The sequence below is a fragment of the Struthio camelus genome, chromosome 4 (genome assembly GCF_040807025.1).
Source record: "Struthio camelus isolate bStrCam1 chromosome 4, bStrCam1.hap1, whole genome shotgun sequence".
Lineage (NCBI taxonomy): Eukaryota > Metazoa > Chordata > Aves > Struthioniformes > Struthionidae > Struthio > Struthio camelus.
The window spans coordinates 61,728,546-61,747,833 of record NC_090945.1 but is presented as its reverse complement, the minus strand read 5'-3'; the positions used below and the strand labels follow the sequence as shown (position 1 = coordinate 61,747,833).

The 19,288-nt window shown below is 41.0% G+C and overlaps 2 protein-coding genes and 2 long non-coding RNA genes across 5 annotated transcripts; 2 read left to right on the top strand and 2 right to left on the bottom strand.

Annotated features, from left to right (window-relative positions):
• Window positions 1–442: 442 nt before the first annotated feature.
• On the bottom strand, window positions 443–6,270 carry RPL9 (ribosomal protein L9). Its single transcript, XM_068943135.1, has 8 exons — window positions 6,160–6,270; window positions 5,653–5,699; window positions 5,455–5,570; window positions 4,455–4,550; window positions 3,981–4,113; window positions 2,377–2,457; window positions 1,781–1,892; window positions 443–576 (listed from the first exon to the last, which is right to left on the bottom strand). The coding sequence occupies exons 2-7, from the start codon at window positions 5,696–5,698 to the stop codon at window positions 1,786–1,788; spliced, it is 579 nt and encodes a 192-aa protein (XP_068799236.1). The 5' UTR covers window position 5,699; window positions 6,160–6,270; the 3' UTR covers window positions 443–576; window positions 1,781–1,785.
• On the top strand, window positions 3,448–4,545 carry LOC138067228 (uncharacterized). The gene is made up of 2 exons (XR_011141075.1): window positions 3,448–3,804; window positions 3,857–4,545. It is a non-coding gene; the product is annotated as an uncharacterized lncRNA (long non-coding RNA).
• Window positions 6,271–6,288: 18 nt separating the features above from the next.
• On the top strand, window positions 6,289–17,549 carry LIAS (lipoic acid synthetase). 2 transcript variants are annotated; one of them, XR_011141074.1, is made up of 12 exons: window positions 6,315–6,464; window positions 6,861–7,033; window positions 7,731–7,824; window positions 8,558–8,638; window positions 8,861–9,017; window positions 9,950–10,007; window positions 11,138–11,266; window positions 12,684–12,829; window positions 14,609–14,679; window positions 15,448–15,559; window positions 16,421–16,846; window positions 17,363–17,549. XR_011141074.1 is itself a non-coding variant. In XM_068943134.1 (11 exons), exons 1-11 carry the CDS (start codon window positions 6,384–6,386, stop codon window positions 16,471–16,473), a joined length of 1,155 nt encoding a protein of 384 aa, XP_068799235.1. In that variant the 5' UTR covers window positions 6,289–6,383; the 3' UTR covers window positions 16,474–17,549. The 2 variants fall into 2 exon arrangements, 1 of the variants encoding a protein (XP_068799235.1); XM_068943134.1 differs by having other exon boundaries at window positions 6,289–6,464; window positions 16,421–17,549.
• On the bottom strand, window positions 7,191–12,264 carry LOC138067229 (uncharacterized). The gene is made up of 3 exons (XR_011141076.1): window positions 12,007–12,264; window positions 10,521–10,777; window positions 7,191–7,640 (listed from the first exon to the last, which is right to left on the bottom strand). It is a non-coding gene; the product is annotated as an uncharacterized lncRNA (long non-coding RNA).
• Window positions 17,550–19,288: the final 1,739 nt, after the last annotated feature.

Sequence of the window (19,288 nt, the reverse complement as noted above, 5' to 3'; positions counted from 1 at the left end):
CCAGATGACACAAATCCCTTATGGAAACTCAGCAATAAGCTCTATCTGAATTCAGAGGCAGAACTCTTGGTTTTTCAAATCAGTAATATTGATAAAGTGTTGTATTTTCAGACTTATTCAAATCTCTGTATCCAATTTAAATGCAATATTGGAAATTTCGTTCTACTGCTCCCAGATTTAATTTTCAAACTACTTCAGTATCATTACAAATCTCAATTTCCCTACAAGAAACTGACTTCAGATTCCACAAGTTCTCAGACTAGTAAAAAAAAAGTTGCACAGGTAAGGATACACACACTAACAAATGTGTGCACAGCACTAACATTATGTTCTATTACCCTGTGAAAATCTGATTTTCCAAAAGCCAAACAAATAAGTCTTGTAAAGATTCATAGCAATCACTACTTAGTTCTTTTAAAAAAAGAAGAGAGAGAGACCAGGATATGAAATAGGTTTTATTTTATTAAACTTCTCATCTTATTCAGTTTTTACATCACATGCACCAATCCAGTACTTGCTGATACGGTGGTCTCCTGCTGGTTTGTTTCATGGTGGTTTGTTTTAAGATCTTAACAACTGTAAATAAGAAGAGATTTTAGAAAGGATTCTGCACTGCAAATATGAAATTGAAAGTTGATGGATATGTGACAGATTACTTTTTCTGATGGTTTTAATGCAAGACAAAAATACTCAATTTCATTAGTCTCACTTCTGAACAGACATGAAAACATCCTTAACAGCTCACAAAGAACTCCTAACTTCATTCAAATGTTGACTTGAAGTCTGCAATGGCTCCAGGTTGCTTAACAATGAGGGGAAAAAATCCTTCTGCCTTTCCTCAAAGGACTGTGAACACTAAAAATGTTTTTCCAGTAGCTTGTAAGTGCTTAGTACGTGGCCGGTGACAAAAAACTTTTATGAAACTCGCTATCTGGACCCTGTGTCTCAAGTCGAAGTTCAGAAGGCACACATTCATTTTCAATTCAGCCCAATCTGTCTCATCCTTCATGAGTATTCTGCACCACCTATGAAGCCATGTATAGCTGAAATGCATCACATTCTTCCAGCAGTTAAAATTCTTAACTTGTCCAAAAAGTCTTATACTCAACCTTAATTATAAGCGTCCTACATAGTATTAAACAGTCGCGTCACTGTTAAATGGACTTTCCAAGCATCTACACAGAAACCACACAAAAGAAACTTCTATGCAAGTGCGTTCCATTTATTTAAATGGAGTCAGCGCCCAGCGAGGAGGAACATCCGCCTAAGAGTCTTTTTGACAAATAAGTGGAAAATGGTCTTTCAGACCAGCTTAGGTCAGCGGGTTTTTAATTCTCTGCTATTGTTTCAACTAGCAGTCGCAACACAGACTATACCTCCTTTCTAGAGTCAGATGTTTCTCCTTAAAGTAGCATGAAACTAAGCTGATAAGAAATGCAAAGCTGCTGATCAAGAGCTTTAGCAGAAATTAAGGTTTACCATATAAAGATGCCTTCTACAAGCATAACCGCATCCATGTCGGCAACCTGCTTAACCACAGCCTTGTTAGAGCAGATAAACCTTGGTAAGTCCCCAGCTCAAGCAACCTTTCCTACATGACAGCTGCCCCTGCATATTGCCTCACACTCGTATGGTTCCCAGCTCCCAGACTGCTTGTAGTCATAGACTTAGTTTCAGACTAAGGTGCCACCTTTTATCTTGAGAAGGAACTGAACAGACCTGGCAAAAGCAGCATATTAATTTAACAAGGTTATACCAATCTGCATAAGATAATACAAACCTATTTTACTCATCTGCCTGCTGCACTGTTCCTTTCTCAGAAACATAGATTCCGTCCAAGAATTTCCTGATATCCTTGTTCTTGACTGTAGTGGCCTGCTGGATCAAGGCAGCTACAGAGAAAGCAACACCATTAGTACACAGATGATCCAGGACTACCTCTAGCCTGCATCTGCTTCAACACTGCAAATGATAAATGAAACTGTCATCTGGGGGATGGAACTACCAACTTGAAATTCAGTCAGTTTTAATGAAACTAGAACACACTTCACTGCACTCATCATGGTAGCATGGGGTACAAACACTCTACTACTGCATACTTGTACAACTGCAAAGTGTCATAGCACAAAGGCTTTCAATACTGACTGGAAAACAGGTTCTGTAGACTTATAAAAACATCTCTACATTAAAAAAAGAAAACTATGAAAAGCAATTACACTGGCTAGACAAAAAGCAGTAAGAAAAATAGAAATATGTTTGACTTGTCATTTACCTCAGGATGAGGAAAAAAAGGACCAAGATACAGTTTGCTAAACTGACATCTTCAGATAGAAGTGACCACACCATTAAATCTTCCCAAGCATCCAGCTCACCAACCTGAATTGGAGACTAATTCAATGTCATTCCCTTCAAGGATCAGCTCATCTTTCTGGGCTTGAGATACTGCGCAGGAAACACCTACACAGAAAGGAAAACACAATCACTGGTGAAGACATTGAAGTTGTTGTACTAAGAAAATACTATTCATGGCCTGTCCTGATTTATGGAGCCAGATGGTATTATTCTGAGCAATATTTAGCTTCTACGATTTAGTTAACAGTTTCCCAAAACTCCTTCCAGGGTTGTCCTCTCCTACAATTTCAGCATGCAAAGACAAGTTTCTTTCCATCCAGACAATAACTTACACCAACCAATGTTCCCACGTAAACATTATTACATTACAGCATTAATTACCAATATCACCTGTAAACCAGAGATTTTGCCAGCATGGCTTTGTCAGCTAGGTGGTGCCATTTTCCACATTCTTATGTTCGTTAAGGCAAAACTGGATTCTCCCCCCTCCCCCACCACCAACAGTGGGTGGAAAAACTTGCCCTGACATGTTAAGCACTATGTTTACACTCAAACACTGAATATTCATAGCATATTCAAGAATTTGCATATATAAACTTTCACTTGTAAGGAAATACAAATCGGTTTTTGCAATTTTATCTATTAAGTCAACACGCACTAGATTTTAAGCTAACACCTAAATGTGTTTCAAGTAACTGATTTTTGTAAATCAGCCATTTACAATAAAAGACTCACCCTTAATATTCCACTACAAATCAAAGTCAAAACCCTGTAAAAACCTGCACTGTCTCTACCAATGTCTTCGCACAAGTCCAACGCTTTCATCTAAAGCCACTCCAAAACACCATCTTTCCACAAAATATGCTCACCCATATCTTCACCAGCAGCAGAATCATTACAGAAAAACAATGGGGAGAGTTCTCCCTACACAGTGTTACGATAGCACTGTTTTTAAGACATGCTTTGCCTCTCTACCTGGAAGCTTAACAAGGTCCAAATTCTCAGTCTCTTAGAAATCTTGCTAATGCTCCCAAGTGGATAAGACGTAAAAACAAAGTCTCTTAGAAATCTTGCTAATACTCCAACAAATACTTAAGGTATAAAAGAAAGGAGTAAGAATAAAGATCTTGAAATTTATCATACACACTCCTAGACAATCGGGAAATTCAAAGTACAATAGTATTTCAAAGACCAGAAGTGTGACGTAGGGTGAACCTACCTAGTCTATGTGCAGTATTTCTAACAAAAACACAAATCTCAAATTTTTTCAGTTCACCAACAAACACTCCCAAGACCCAACAACGATGAAAGTCAGTCCTACGCTCCTTGTAATTGATAGTACAAGACCTAGCACTGAGCTTTCTTACTACTAAAAATAAATTATGAAGTATTTACTGCAAATCTAAACAGTGGTACATGTACCATCATGATTATGCAAATTCAAAGCGACAGGTAAATGCTGCCTGAACAGTCATTTACCATCTGGTTCTATTCAAAGCGACAGGTAAATGCTGCCTGAACAGTCATTTACCATCTGGTTCTATCAGTAGTAGTACCCAAACAAACTAGCCTGGAAAACTTTTTTTTTTTTAGAAATAGCAGAGTACTGTCTCATCAGATACACTGACCCGGTCTCATGCGCACTCGGCGAATGTACTTCTCTCCCAAGAAATTTCGGATTTCCACAAGTGAGCCATTATCCTGTATAACTACATTGATGGGGAAATGAGCATACACTGATCTCATCTTGTAACGAAAGCCCTAGGATTAAGCAAATTATTAGATACCGTAATTAGAATAGCTCCAAAAAGCAAAAAAACAAACAAACAACAAACTTACTGGATAGATCTAAGCGTACTTAAAACTGTTTTCATAAGAACTACAACTTGACAATACTAGAACACTGAGCCCAAGTGACATCCAGAGTTGATAGTTCATGCTTTCTTCCACCTGCAAAAGCATGTTCAACAGCAAGCTGGGGGGAAGCTACAAGCAAGTTATATGCATAACATCTTGCATACCTTAGAAAATCTCCTGCTTAAATAAGAGGTTGTCTGTTATTGCCAGTAACTAAACAACAAAAGTAAGTACTTTAAACTTACCAGTGTAACACCTTTTATCATGTTCTGCACATGGCTGCAAATTGTGCGAACTGTTGCCAGCTCCTTTCTGTTACCCCACCATTTGTCAACCCGCAGCTATAAAAAAAAAAAAATAAAGCTTTCAGCCCCATTTCAAAATTAAAATGTTAAAAGTTTTTGTGGTAAACTAAGACCAAGAAATTCATGTAATTTATTCGTAGCTACTCTAACAAAAGCACAAAGCCCTTTTATTTCTTTGAAAGGCTGTTAAAGGTCCACTTACATTTTTCAATTCCTATCTCCCCAGACATATGAGAAACAGTTTTTCTTCACATCCAACTACTAACAAGTCTTCAAAGAAGCTGTTTTGGATATTAAGTGTAAAAAAGTTCTGACATCCTTAAGCTCAAGGATACACTGCCAGGTATGTTAAACACTGAACACACTGTTCCAAAGTTAGTCTCCTGGATATGGTCTATCAACTTTTTAATGAAACACAGGATAAGAACCAGTTTCTGCACCATACCATACTTAAACTTGCTTGTCAAGAAGTGGCTGAACTCAGCCACCTCCCCCACCCCTCCTTTCGAGTCTTTAAGGCTGCATGCAAATGCCATCCATTCATTTAGAAAGTTTCTGCTCTCCCAACATAACTTCCCAATTCCTGAAATTAAATCAACAGAATCAACTTCATCTGTTTATCATCAGACAGTTTATAAGATATACGATAAGCAACACACTGCCAACTAACGAACTAGAAAAAAACCTAAATCAACCAACTGTCCCCATATACCGTAGATTATTTAAAAACCTTCACGGTGCCTGACCTCACTAAACCTGAGCAGGCTCCCACATTCCATGAAGCCAGCCTCTTTCAAAATGCAAATAAATGAATAAAAAAACCTAATTTTCCTGCAGCAGCAGAATTTGCTTCAAGCGTTCATGCTGCCAGTATTTTTTTTAATAGTTCTGAGAATACCCTTCCTCTCTGAGCAGAGAAAACAAACTCTACAGCACTCACCTTCTTGCGTTTCTTTCCCAAGAGGGACAGCTCCACATTAATGTGGTTAAAATCCCTTCGCAGGGTTCCTCTGGGGCCCTTTACAATGACTGTTCGGCCCTTCAGTGAAACATTGACTAGAAATGAAAGACGAAAAGCGGTTAAGGGGCTGGGAAGCCAGCAGCACAACAGGCCTTCCGAACACACAGGCAGACGTACCTTGCTCAGGGATGTCAACAGTCTGGTTGCTGAGGATGGTCTTCATCCTGCAAGCGACACCCAACAGAGGCTGCAGCCCTTCCAGGCAAGGCCCCTTTCCAGCCCCTTCCACGGCGCCCCCACGCGAAACGCCCAGCTACCGAGCCCCCGCCGCCCTCCGCCACCCGGGAGCCGCCACGGCGCCGGGCCCCGCTCCCCACAGCGCTGCCCCCGCCGCGCCCAAGCGCGGGCCCCGGAGGAGAGCGGCGGCGCCGTGGCAGGGCAGGGCTGAGCTGCGCCACGGCGGCCCCGCGCCCAGCCCCATCGGTCCGCTCCGCAGCGGGGCCGGCCGGGGGGGGGGGGGAGGCGGTGGAGAAGGCGCCGCCCCAGGGGTTCCCCCCGCAGGGCTCGGGGCAGAGCGGCCCGGCGGGGCCCGGCGCCGCCCCGGGGGGCTGCTCGCGGCCGGGCGCGGCGGCCGGGCTCCGGCGGCGGCGGATGGGCCTGGATGCCGCGGCCCGCCGGCCTCACCTCGCAGCGCGCAGAGAGGAAAGGGGCAGCGTCCTACGTCATCACGTTCTTGTAGCCGCTCGCCGGCACCCCTAGCGTCATCACGCCAGCACAGCCGCCTGAGAGGCCAGAGTAGCTGAGGGTTGATGTGAGCGAGCTGACTCAGGTGGGGAGGCAGGGCAGCTGAGCGCTGAAGGGATCGATCGGCCGGGCCGGGGCGCACAGCTCCGGGGCGCGGGGCCGCCATGTCACTGCTGCCGCGGGGCCGCCGCTGCGGGGTCGCCGCCGCCGCTGCCAGGCGGCTGCTGCTGGGGCCCCCGGGCTGGGTGAGCGGGCGCCGTCCGGGGAGGGCGGTGGCGGGGCCCGGGCCCTCGGCGCTGCCGGGCGAGGGGCGTCGCTGTGAGCGGGACCGTGGCCGCTGCCGGCGGCGGGCGGCGGGCCGAGGCGCGGGGAGCGGAGCGGGGCGGAGCGGAGGGGCCGGTGGCGCAGGTCCCGCTGGGGGCGCTGCGCAGCGACGGGGCCGGCAGCCTCGCGGGGGCGGGAGGTGCCGCGTTCAGTGACAAGCCAAAAAGAGCATTACATGTTTCACTTGAAGGCAGTTCGGAAAAGACCTATACGATCTCCTTAAAGTGTACGGTGAACCGCCGAAACGAGCAGCAGTTATTTAGTATGTACTGAGAGTATGTTTATAATTCAAGAAATAACACTTCTGCTCGTTTTAGGTGTCTGGAAGCCGTGTATGTAACCAGTATAGAACATCGGGTTCGCTGCCAGAAGAAAAAAAAGAGTTTCTGCAAAATGGACCAGACTTACAGGACTTTGTATCTGGGGATTTGTCAGACAAGAATGCATGGGCTGAGTATAAAGGCAATTTAAAGCGCCAGAAAGGAGAAAGGTAGTTGTCATTTTAAACTACTGTAGTTGCTTCTGTGCAGTATCTTGCATGTTTCGTATTAAGTACATAATGTATACAATGCATTTTTATTAAATTCTGTTGTACTGGCTTGCCAAGTTAATATTTTTTCAAGAAAGAACAAACACAATATTAATTTGAGATAGATAACAAAACACGAACATGTGGTTTTATTTTCTCACTTGAGTACTTGTGCCATGACCTGTATCAAATTATGAGTATACATCAATAGGTGAGTATACCGTACTTGGGTCTTGAAAAAGGATTTTCAATACAGTAAAACAAATTAATGCAGGCTGAATTAGAAGTGATTAAAACAAAACATGTTTCTGTTTGTTATTTGATCAGACTTTGTGATAGTTGTGTAATTTATACTGCCAATATCTGAAATGCCACTCGTTGGTACCTCTGTTGTGGCACTGTTAAATCCCAACAGTAAACGATTTTACATTTTCTAATGACAAGCTCCTGCTTTTGAATGTTGGCTTGATAATAAATATGGAAGGCAGAAGTCCACTGTGACTATGAACAGCACTAGTAGTCGTTGCTAAGATGTGTCAGTTTTCAAGCAATCCTTCATAGGTGGGATCTGTAACAAGAAAAAGTAGATATATGAAATTAATGGAAGCTTACCATGTAAAGAATTTATTAATCTTTATGTTTGCTTGATGTTACTCAGGCTGCGACTTCCTCCATGGCTGAAGACAAAGATTCCCATGGGAAAGAACTATAATAAGCTAAAGAATACCTTGAGAAGTTTAAATCTTCATACGGTAAATCTAGAACCAACCATGTTTTCCTATAGAAATAAGGCATTCTTTTAATGGTATGAAATTAGTCCTTTGTGGAAGACAATTAGAAACCTTATCGTATATGATTTTCAAGGCTGAAACCAAGCCCAGTGCTGATCCCCTTTTCCAGGGGTGAATTTTACGCATAGAGAATGAAGAAAAAACTTGTACAGAGTTTCATATTTTCCCTGCTGTGATTTAAATGTTAGGGTATGCTACTTGCATCCTCAAAGAGATCTGAAGATAGTATGTGTGACTGCCTTTAAAGGAATCAGATACACATAATTCCACATAATTTTGCATGGTAAGAAATTCTAGAAGCGTACAGGTTTTATTAAAAATACCTCCCAGGTGGTAAAAAGTGGCGGGTATGCATAGGGTTTTTTCTTCTTTTGGGGAGAAAGATCATGCTTTGGTGCATCCTAGTTCTCGTGAATATTTGATCAACTTTTACTTTAAAATGTTAATGATGAAATATTCTTTGCTAATTAATAAGGCAGATACTCGGCTGAGGAGTTTTTGGAGTTGTAAAGTTGGGGAAAAGAATGGTAGAGGAATGAGCGTCAGGAAACATTGATTTTATTCCTAGCTCTACTGCTGACTTCTTATGTAAAAGCAGGTAACTCTGTTAACCTTCTCATTTATCACAGAAGGAGTTGTGTTTTATTTGTAAGCTACTGTTGAAATATGGCATATTAATGTCTTTTAACTTTAGGTATGTGAGGAAGCACGCTGCCCGAACATTGGAGAATGCTGGGGAGGTGGTGAATATGCTACAGCTACAGCTACTATTATGGTAAGACATTAACCATTTCTTAAGTATTCTGTAAACGTCTGAGCTGTTGGTAGCATATCTGGGTATGCAACAATCTCTGCTGTAGTTGTGCAGGTTTATTATATGAAAAGTACAGTGAATCACTGTCCTCATTTCTTTCCTGGGTATTGGGGTTTATCTGATTTAGCATTAAAAAAAAGTGATGTGTAAAATATAAAGGTAGGAATGTCTTTCTTGTTTCAGCTGATGGGTGACGCGTGCACTAGAGGCTGCAGATTTTGTTCAGTGAAGACAGCAAAACATCCACCTCCACTAGATCCTGAGGAGCCTTACAATACGGCAAAAGCTATAGCTGAATGGGGCTTGGATTATGTTGTATTGACATCTGTGGACAGAGACGGTTAGTGTGTTGTCATTAATGTCTTCCGGTGTAAGTTCCCATAAGTTTTACATGGAATAACCATAGACTTTGACCAACATTCCTCACTCCATGGGATTATTTGAAGGAGTCAGCAGTGCTGAAACTGTGGGAAGGTTATACGTATTCGTAGCGTTCTCTGTGTCTGTTAAAATATAGCAGAAATTACAGTTAGGAAATATTCAAAATATTACAATAGTTTATTCAATATTCCTAAAAGCTTGTTTTCTTTTAGTAAAGCCAGGATTAATGTTGTGATTGAATGGTCTGGAAGAGCATTTTTATAACTTGTTTTTGGCAAAATTTATGCATATGTGGTACGTTCTATGATTTGATCAGGAAAAAAAGGCCTTGTTTATACGTAATGCCATTACAGAACTTCCTTCCAAAAAGTAGACCTGGAAGAGACTACACTTATCAAAAGAGTTTTTTTTCTGTTGGAAATGGTTGCAGTGGCTCCTTTGTGGTGATACTGCATGGGTGGGAAAAAGTGTTGCAAACACTGTTCAATACACTTCTGCTAAAAGTCCAGTAGCTTCAAAGTGGCTTACAATAATGATAATTAGATATATTTTTATTTTTATAGAATTGTCTCTGACATCAAAAACGTAAATAGATAAAGTCATTCTTTGTTCAGGCTGATAGTGAGCCCGCACAAACATAGAAATTCAGAGTAAGCGTTCAAAGTCTGCCTTAAATGATCCTATTCAGCCTGTGTGCAGAAAAAGTCTTGGTAGAATGTCTAATGTAAATCTTTGGCATGCTGGTAAGATAAGACTGGGCTTTCAGCTTTTGCCTAAAAATTGTAATACTAGTTTGGATTTGAATTTTACTCTGCAGCATTTTTGTGGCTTTGGTAATAAGTAAATACATTTCTTGAATAAGAAGTTAACTGAATGATTAATTGCTTCTAGATATGCCGGATGGTGGAGCAGAACACTTTGCAAAGACTGTCTCTCATCTGAAAGAAAGGTATATTATTAATGTTATAAAGTTATTATTAAAACTTCAGAATGTGGTACTGCATATAGGCCAAAACTAGCTTTAGCTGGATTACTCCAGCTGCCAGGCAAGTACAAAAGTCTGCCCTTTGCTTATTTATGCCCATTTTTCCTGTTTTTCAACCTTCCTGGTGTAATGCCCTCAAAAGTACTTTGAATTTGGATGCATTTTCAATTTAGCCCAAGCTTATTTCAAGCTGAGCACTGGCTTATTTCTTTGACCATGCCTCTAGTTTACCAGTACACGAGCACATACTTTTGAGGTATGTTATTCTTGAAGACTGGCGTTCAAACATGGCGGAGGTAGAAAACAATGTCACTGCATTACAAAGGTAGTTTGATTTCTCTTTCAGCAGCAATCAGTATTTTTTCTGCTGCGGCTGTTTTGAAGTCTTTAATTGTACCTTCTTCTTTCCCTTAGTTAAGCCTTTTTCATTCTCTGTATTGCTGCCCTGCATGCCTTCTAATAGCATGCTTGTCTTACCTGCCGATTTAATTCCCATAACTTCATTAGAGTCTTCATCTAGTGCTGAATTTTAGGACGCACGTTGAAAGGTTCCTGTGCAGATAAGCAGTTTTCCCATCTGCCCTTCTGAGCTGAAATCTGGCTACTGCATACCGGGATTCGTTTCCTGGGCAATACCACAGAGTATTCCTATCCCAGTAGACAGGAATATAGCTGCTTTATATTTCACAAGCCGTGACATTAAAAGCATGTTAAAAAATCTTGTTTTAATTAGCCTGCAACAAAGATGCACAGAAAAAGTCATATATGTGATTGTTCGACAGACTATAAGAATGGCTTTAATATTATCTTTCACTTTATAAATATTCAGCTCACTTCAGTAAAATCAGGAATTAAACGCATTGTTTTGTTTAAATTCTAATATTAGTATTTGCAGAAATACATGTTTTATACATGTATCCTGAATGAACTTTACTTTGCATATCTGAGCATTGTTAATTTAGTTACGTTTATTTTTTGCCATACTGAGCTTTGATTAAGTACAGATACTATAGAGCAATATTTTGTAACATTTGATTTTAGCAACAGTGATACAAATCCCACAGATGTTTTCATTTTCAGTCTCTGCTTTTCAGGAATTCCAAAATTCTAGTAGAATGCCTAACTCCTGATTTTCGAGGGGATCTTAAAGCTGTGGAGAAAGTAGCGTTGTCAGGACTAGATGTATATGCCCACAATGTGGAAACTGTTCCAGAACTACAGAGGTAAGCAAAGGTAATATGTATAAAGAGAAGGAAATATATAAATAAAAGAGATTTTCTAAAAGGAATTTTGTGAAAGGAATAGTCAGAGCCATTTATTTAAATCTGCATTACCGCTCTAGCTCCCACTCCCCTAAATTACTCTTCTAACTGGTGTTGATGATACTATAGTATCAGTAGTAATTCCTCTCTCTCTTATAACCAAATACCCACTAAAGGGAAAAAATGCTACAGCTCTATCTAACCCGAGTTTTTATATGTACTTTTCAAATCAAAGACTTGTCTTAAGAGGAGAATAAGCATACATTCTAATGGAGAGTAGTTTAATCCGTTTATAGTATAAAGTATTCTGCTTGAGAAACATCCTTCATTTTTAAACAGTAATATTTAACATAGACATTGGGTTGTCTTTTGGACAAAAGTTTACTTGCTCAACCAAACACTGTTCATTTTAAAATCTATGTTCACGTCACTTTTTAGCATTTTGGTTTTCTCTAATTGTAAGGGTGTGACCTGCTCAGCATCTTTAACTACTTTGCCATGAGAAAAACGCAGTTTTCTGCATTGCAGTCACAGCTATAAAATTCTCCTGACTCATTTTAATGCTGTTGGGGGGGGGCAGAGCCTAAGACTGAGCAGTGAGTGCTTGAAAACGAGCTGAAAAAGTTTGGGGCTTTCGCTAAAGACGACAAACTTGGGAAAGAAAGATTTAAGCAAATGAAGAAATCGGTTGCAAACCAGACCTGAAACACAATTACATCCATTTCTGTTTTCGCTTCAGCTCACGACAGGTTCAGGTCGTGACTGTTAACTCTCACTGGCATCAACCACTTCCTCACTGCCCCAGGCCGCGGGGGGGTTGTAATTGGGAAAATTTGGGTAGATTTGAAAGGCTTTGACGTGTAGAAGGAGGGGGCCGCGGCCAGGGTCAGGCCGGGCCGGGCCGAGGAGCGGGCTGCGGAGGCAGCCGCCGCCGCCTGCTCGGCGAACGGCGAAATGGCGGGGCAGCGCTGGCCCCCGGGGCGGCTCCCAGCGTGCCCCGCGCGCGGCGGCGCCTGCCGCGCCCGCCGCCCGCCGGCAGAGGGCGCCGGCCCCCGGGCCGCGGCGGGGCGGGGCGGGGCGGGGCGGGGCGGGCGGCGCCTGCTCCGTCGGCCGCCGCCGCTGGCGTGGCCCGGCTGCGGCCCTGCGTTAAGCGCGTTGGTAGGCCTACAGCCCCTGGCGGTGCTCGGGGGGGGGGGGAGGGCACGTCTCATCGCTTATGAATGATTGGGGGGGGGGGGGAGTCAAGGGAATTGTCAACTAAAGACCTAATTTTGTACAGTGGTGGCTTTCACTCTGTGGAAACTAATAGTGTTTCGGCACCTCACGGTCCTGCATATCCCTTTATGCATTTTTCCCCTTGTGTTCAAAATATTTAAAGGAAGGTCCGTGATCCCCGAGCCAACTTTGAGCAGTCTGTACGCGTCCTGCAGCATGCTAAAGAGGTCCAACCGGGCATAATTTCTAAAACCTCCATTATGTTGGGGCTCGGCGAGACAGATGAACAAGTATATTCAACAATGAAGTGTAAGTTGGTGCTGAAATATGTGTTCACATGGATGAATTTTATTTTACTGGAAAACAGTTGCAAGCATCTTAAAATACAACAGACTGATGTATGTGCAAATCAGTTTGCTGATGGGGGAAATGTTTTCTAAAGTACATGGAAAAATCAGTTACGAAAAACATGAACTTCTGAAACATTCTGTTCTCATGGCTTTCAGATTTCTCAGTGACAATTTGACAGGCTGATCAAGCTCCTGCTGATTTCAGTGGGAGCTACAACTACCTTCATGTGATTATTTTAATATTCATAACTTTGCAATGCTTAAATAATGAGCTTACAAAATAGTTAGGTTATTGTGCATTTCTTTTTAGAGGTGGTAGACCGTGATGTCTGGGAAAAAAAATATTTTGACTTACCAGCACAGATGTAAAACAAATGTTCTTTTCCTTGAAACTGTAGCATGTTCTTGTGGGGTTTTTGTTTGCTTTGTTGGTTTTTTTTTTGTTTGTTTTTTGAGAGGAAAAACTTCACAGTGGTAAGTGAATAGAAAGTGCTTACAAGAAGAAATTCATAAATCCCATAACTTTTCTCCCAGATGAGGTTGGAAGAATGTCTACCTGGTGCTTTATTCTTTGTAGATAAGCTCTTAGATAGATAGTATGCTGGTACAGTGTAGTTTTTCTGTAGCTACCCTAAAATCTGGGCAGTAAAATTACCATTCCTGACTTTCCCGCACTCCCCGTCAGGCATTGTCTGGCCATGACATCATGAAAGTTCAGATTTGGTGCTGTTTGCTTTCAGGCCACTTTCACAGATGTGTTTGAAGCCAAGGGTTGACCAACCTCGTTCATTGAGTTACTCTAATTTTGTTCGCCTTCCCTCTTGTATGTAAGAGTTAAAGAACACGTACATGTGCTGGTATTGAACCAGTTTCTTTACAGAACCCTATCGATCTAAACAGAGATTTCAGGGTACCTGTGAGTGCAGTGTTCCAATCACAACACTCTGTGTTTGTTTTTTGTTTTTTTTTTTTCTAATTTACTTCGGGGCAAGCAGCCCAAGTGGCCAGAACGTATGGAGAAACCCATGTAAAATCTGATTCCTCAGCCATCCCTTTGTTGGGAATGCCCTACTAGCTGCAGTGAACGTAATTCTTCAGGCTAGCTGACTATCAGGTGTCTGGATTTCCCTCTGTAAGTAGACTTTATGTGAACTCATTTGCTGTACAGTGAGTCTAGTATATATTCCAGTTTTAGCAGACATGGCTTACAAGTGCAGCAGGCACGAAAATTAACATATACCCTGAAGTGTGTAAAACTGTCAACAGGTGTTGGCAGTTCCCCTTGGATTTATAGCTCTTTAGAATTGTGCACATAACAGCATCAGGACTCTTGAAACAGTGGAAAAGTGCTAAGAGTGTGTACAGGCATCCACGTTTTATCAAAGGAAGGCTCTAACCTAAAGATACAATAAAAAGCAATAAAATGAAAAGAGCACATTGTCTCTGCAGTGAGACAAGTGACTGCAGTGCAGTATAGTAGTATGCTCCCTAGCTTTCAGCTAGGTAGCTCGGGTACTGCTAAGTCTCCTTGCAGCAGCACGGGGCTCAGAATGAGGTAATTTACATTGCCGCCACTCAAGGAGATCACAAGTTCTGTTTACTGGAGAGCACGATGTAGCCCTTCTAATATGCTGTAGCGCAACCTGTGTTCAGACTTGAAATGTAAGTAGGACAGTTTTAAGTTGCTGACAGTCCCTTGCGATCCTTTTGCCACTAACAAGCAATTTTATTTTTACAGTATTGCGTGAAGCCGGTGTAGATTGTTTGACCCTAGGACAATACATGCAGCCAACAAAACGTCACCTAAAGGTAAAAATGCCTTTAGCATACTGACAGCATTACGGCCTGAACCTCACTGTGGCAAAGTTTCCCCTTTCTAGGAAGAGGTTTAATTTGCATCTTTACCCTAACAGTGGATGTTGGGAGAGATTTCCTTTCTCCTCTTACCTGATCTTCATCTGTTAGGGGCTTTCTGCTAAAAATGACCTCCGCTGTCTGTCTTCCATCTTCCTCAGGCTTCTCACTGCTACTTGCTACTAGCTGGGGAGGCAGCTGGAGCTAAGGCGTGATTTTGGAAACAACAGAGACAGTTTAAATGTAACGGCTCTCGCCTTCCCTGTCTCATAGGCTCTTCCTTAATGATGTCACTTCAGCTGTGAAAATTGCCATTTTTCTAGGTTTTCTGGATCTGTAGTCTGTCCAGAAATGTTTGAATCTCTGTCCTGTTACTCTCTGCTTCACCGAGAGGTTACTATTGAAGAGATTCATAAGGCTACTCTGTTTTTAACTAACTTGGACAATAAAACGTTTGCTCAAAGTGACCAGTTAAAAACAATGAAGAAAATGATGAAGCAACAACTAGATATTACATTCTGAACTGCTGAACTGTAATTGGCTTTTAAAATAAATGCATTCTTCTGGTAAAAAGCAGAGAGAAAATGCATTTGTATGACTTGACTGCTGCAAGTTTTGAAGTGTAAAGTTTTTGAATTTGTGAAATAACTCCTGTCACTACATTTCAGCTGTATCCACTTGCTTTGCGTTATTTTCTGATCAAAATTAATACTTTTCACTCAGGTTGAAGAATATATAACTCCTGAAAAATTCAAGTACTGGGAAAAAGTAGGAAACGATCTTGGATTCCATTACACAGCTAGTGGGCCTTTAGTGCGCTCCTCCTATAAAGCAGGTAAATTATTGAAATGCATTAGATGATTTAGGATGTAAAATTTTATTATATAAAGTTACAACTGTGAAGTAATATGTAACAAAGTTCAACTTAGCTCAAAGGCAACTCATACACTGGTCCTTTGGTTTTTATTTTATTTACGCTTACTGTCTTCTATAGGTCAGCTAAATGCATCAGTATGGCAGTAGTTGGTATTTGTGTAATTACTGTGCCACTTAAGCTCATTTTTGCCAAACCTGGTTTGTACTATACTTATTGCTTGAGGCAGGATTCATATAAAGGGAAGACAATTTGCAAGTTTTCCATTACGTCCTACCTCTTGAACACTGCAGGGTTTAATAGTGGCCTTTGTTTGTGGTATATTTTTGTTGCTTTAGAAAGAATTTATTTACAGTGCCACAAAAATAATTAGAGGCGTTTATGGCAGTGCTTTTTCTAACAAAGCACTGTGTATCAAGTAACAGCTGATTTTAGTGGGATTGTGGTTTAGGTCCAATAGCCTGCTTTTTCCTAAGAAGAGAGCAGAAAAGACTCAGCTGGGACATCTTGCTTTTCAGACTATTTTAAAGCCAGCTTAAGCAACATTTGTAGCAGGTTTCACTATAAGTTGTTGATAATTTAATTAATAATTAATCCCTATTTTGTGGAGTTATTTCACCTTTGCCTGTTGGGAATCCTTTCATACAATTGGACATAAGCAAAGTCAAGGACTTTGTTGGGTTATAAAGGTTTTGGTTTTAATCTCTATATATTGGAAATATTATACAGAACTGAATTGTCATAGAACGCAATTCTCAGTAAGAATGTATTGCTTTGAAATACTTACCAATCACTTTTGGTGCTTATTTGCCTTTCAATTAGGTGAATTCTTCTTGAAGAACTTAGTAGAAAAAAGAAAGACAAAAGCCATCTGAAAAGGAGAGTAAACCTATTTAAAGTAGCCTGTTCTAAGGATCTTTTTTTTCGGCCCATAAACTCAGTTCCAGAAATACAGCAGCCACATGGTGGATGCTTGAATTAACTTACTGTCTTTCTAGAACACTTTTCTCTCACCAGAACACTTCATGTTAATTTACCTGATTCTTCCTTGCAAGGGTGCAACTACTAGTCGAACTAGTAGAACTTTTACTGTTCAATAAACAGTGAGAAGATGGAATTTAAAGAAGGTGTTGATAAAACTCACTTTTTAAAGAACAAGGGAACTGAGCTGGAAGAAACACAAGCTGAAGATAACAGACAAATTTAAGTAAACAAGGTTGATGCTACCATCAATATTGCTGCAATTAGGTACTTGTTAAGATGTTAATAACAAGTAATTAGAAAGATATTGATATCTTGATATGTATGTCACCATTAGTACGTAACATGAATTTGCAGGGACTCTGGGAAACCTGGGAGCTCCAAATATTGTATATATGACAAAAGACCATATTGAGCCTATTTTGAACCACACTAGAGAAAACATCATTAACATGCTTCAAGAGACAGTCAGCGTCTTAAACTACATCTGAAGAAAGTTAGCTACCCATTCTGGTGGTTAATGCTTTTCAGGTGGTTGGGTGTCCAAGGGTGAACGGGATTAGTCTGCGGCAAGCCAGTTAACCTTATATAGGTGTCATAACTTAAACCATCTGGAAAATCAAAGTTGCTGTAACAGCATAAGTAGAGCCACCTCTAGTTTGGGTGTAAGACAGTTAACGAACCCCACTGAGTTGCATGGGTGCTTCTTCAAAATTGGGTATGCAGAAATGTTGATATTCCGTACTGTACTTCTGTTTCACGGGTATTGTCTTACTATTACAGGAAATTAATAGCTGGTCTAAGGTTTTGTTGGTCATGTTTGGTCTGGCTACCAACCCCCTTGAGGCTTGATCTGGCTGTTAAATCCTAAGACAACGGGGAAATGAACTGCATTGTGGATGAAACGTGAAAACCATTATATATATTTTTAAATTGTAACAGAAATAAAAACATAACTTATGGTACACTAGCAGTTGTAAATGCTTCTCTCTTCCCAGCAATTGGAGCAAAGAGCTGTCGTCTCGATACTTCAGAGTGTGTCTCCCTAATAGTTCTCAGTTTTCTGCTTTGAACACCTTGGATATTTTCATGAAAATATAGCTTAAGCCTGCTCAAAAACTTTAGGAAACACACCGAGAATCTATGTTATCTGGTCCCAAACTCTTCTCATTCCAGTACCCTATAGCTGGCTGCAGTATTTGTGTAAGTTATGTAGTCTACAGGAACCAGAGTGAAAGTCTCGGTCTCTCCCCCTACTTTCAGCAAGATCTTAGAAGAAAGATCATTTTTAAAAAAGCAAGCTAGTGTTAGTCACTCCTACATATAATGTCATGTATGCTATGTATGAACAACAACAATGAAATTATACCACAAAGGCCAGTGATATCCAGTGGACACTTCACAAAATGAAGTATAGCCAATACAGATATTCCAAATATATAGTCTGTATATACTTGTGTTCCACTGAGCAAATGAAAACCCATACTGTGGGGGTTAAATACTGGAACAGGTTGCCCAGACACGTTGTTGCATCTCCGTCCTTGGAGATACTCAGAAACCACTGGGCTAGGGTCCTCTAGCTCTAGCTGACCCTGCTGAGGAGGGGTTTGACCAGACTCTCTCCAGAGGTCCCAGCCAACCCCAATTACTTAGTGAGTCTGTGGAAAAAGTGTTATGACAACAAATAGCCTTAAGCTAGAATAAACGTGCTAATTAAGCAGTATTAGGTGACTATAAATTAGGAAGAGAAACCCGAGTCCTAAAGAACAGAAGAAGGGAGAAATAGAAGTCTTGATCACGATCCTTTGTAACAGCAAACAGAAAGGCAAGGTTTAAAACCCACCACGCTGAGCAGTAGATCTGGAAGTACCAGGCAAGCTTTGAGCCACAAATGCCCCACTTCAGCTGATGTACATTGAATGCTAAAGCAGTGGAAGGTATCACTATGGTAAGGAAATTAATTCAATACTCCCTCCACAACAGTAGACAGGGGGCAACATTAACTCCAGGATACCAGTACATTTAACAGCTGCCAGCCTTTCTAATAGAAATCCTATTATAAATAATAGTTTTGACTTGCTTGGGGAGCAGATCCAACAGACTATTGCTGTAGCAGTTTTTGCTCTTTAAACATATTAACACAAAAAATATGGAAAAAAAAAGATTCTGAGCAATATGGCTATTGCCAAATTGTGAAAAGATGAGATTGCACAATAATTATCTATGAGGGGTTTTTTCTCCCCCAGATGAGAAACAATGTTTCTGAAATCAGATTCCAATATTATTTCATGTTAGAAGTATTTTACAGATTATTCCTGGGTGGTTGAGATGATGCTCTCATGCTTTTACACAACCATGTCTGATAGCAGGCACCAAGTTACAGCAGCTACTTAAGAAACTATTTTCTACCTCCACAGAAACCATACTAAACACCATGCAAAGCAGTCATGTTTTGACTTCATGGGTGTGGGAATTTTTTTTTAAGCATCTTTGAGGACCTTTGCCAATCTGTAGAGTAAAACTGACCAGCCTTAAAACTCCTTTCCTAGTTAAAAAAACAAATAACCCCCCCCTCCAAAAATACTGCTTTACAACTATCTTTTCCATTGCCTGTTCAGTTTTTCCATAACTATGCTAAAGACACCATGCATAATCATACAAAACAAGAACCCAGAACTCTTTTGCATGTAAGTTCAGCACAAGTTTCAT

Bases quoted from the DNA above. Each gene is read 5' to 3' on its own strand.
- LIAS (XM_068943134.1), top strand. From the start codon at position 6,384: ATGTCACTGCTGCCGCGGGGCCGCCGCTGCGGGGTCGCCGCCGCCGCT. The intron at 9,018-9,949 runs GTTAGTGTGTTG...AATTGCTTCTAG, and splicing joins GACATCTGTGGACAGAGACG to ATATGCCGGATGGTGGAGCA. The intron at 12,830-14,608 runs GTAAGTTGGTGC...TTATTTTTACAG, and splicing joins AGTATATTCAACAATGAAGT to TATTGCGTGAAGCCGGTGTA.
- RPL9 (XM_068943135.1), bottom strand. From the start codon at position 5,698: ATGAAGACCATCCTCAGCAACCAGACTGTTGACATCCCTGAGCAAG. The intron at 5,571-5,652 runs GTACGTCTGCCT...TTTCATTTCTAG, and splicing joins TGTTGACATCCCTGAGCAAG to TCAATGTTTCACTGAAGGGC. The intron at 4,551-5,454 runs GTGAGTGCTGTA...TTTTTTTTATAG, and splicing joins TGGGAAAGAAACGCAAGAAG to CTGCGGGTTGACAAATGGTG.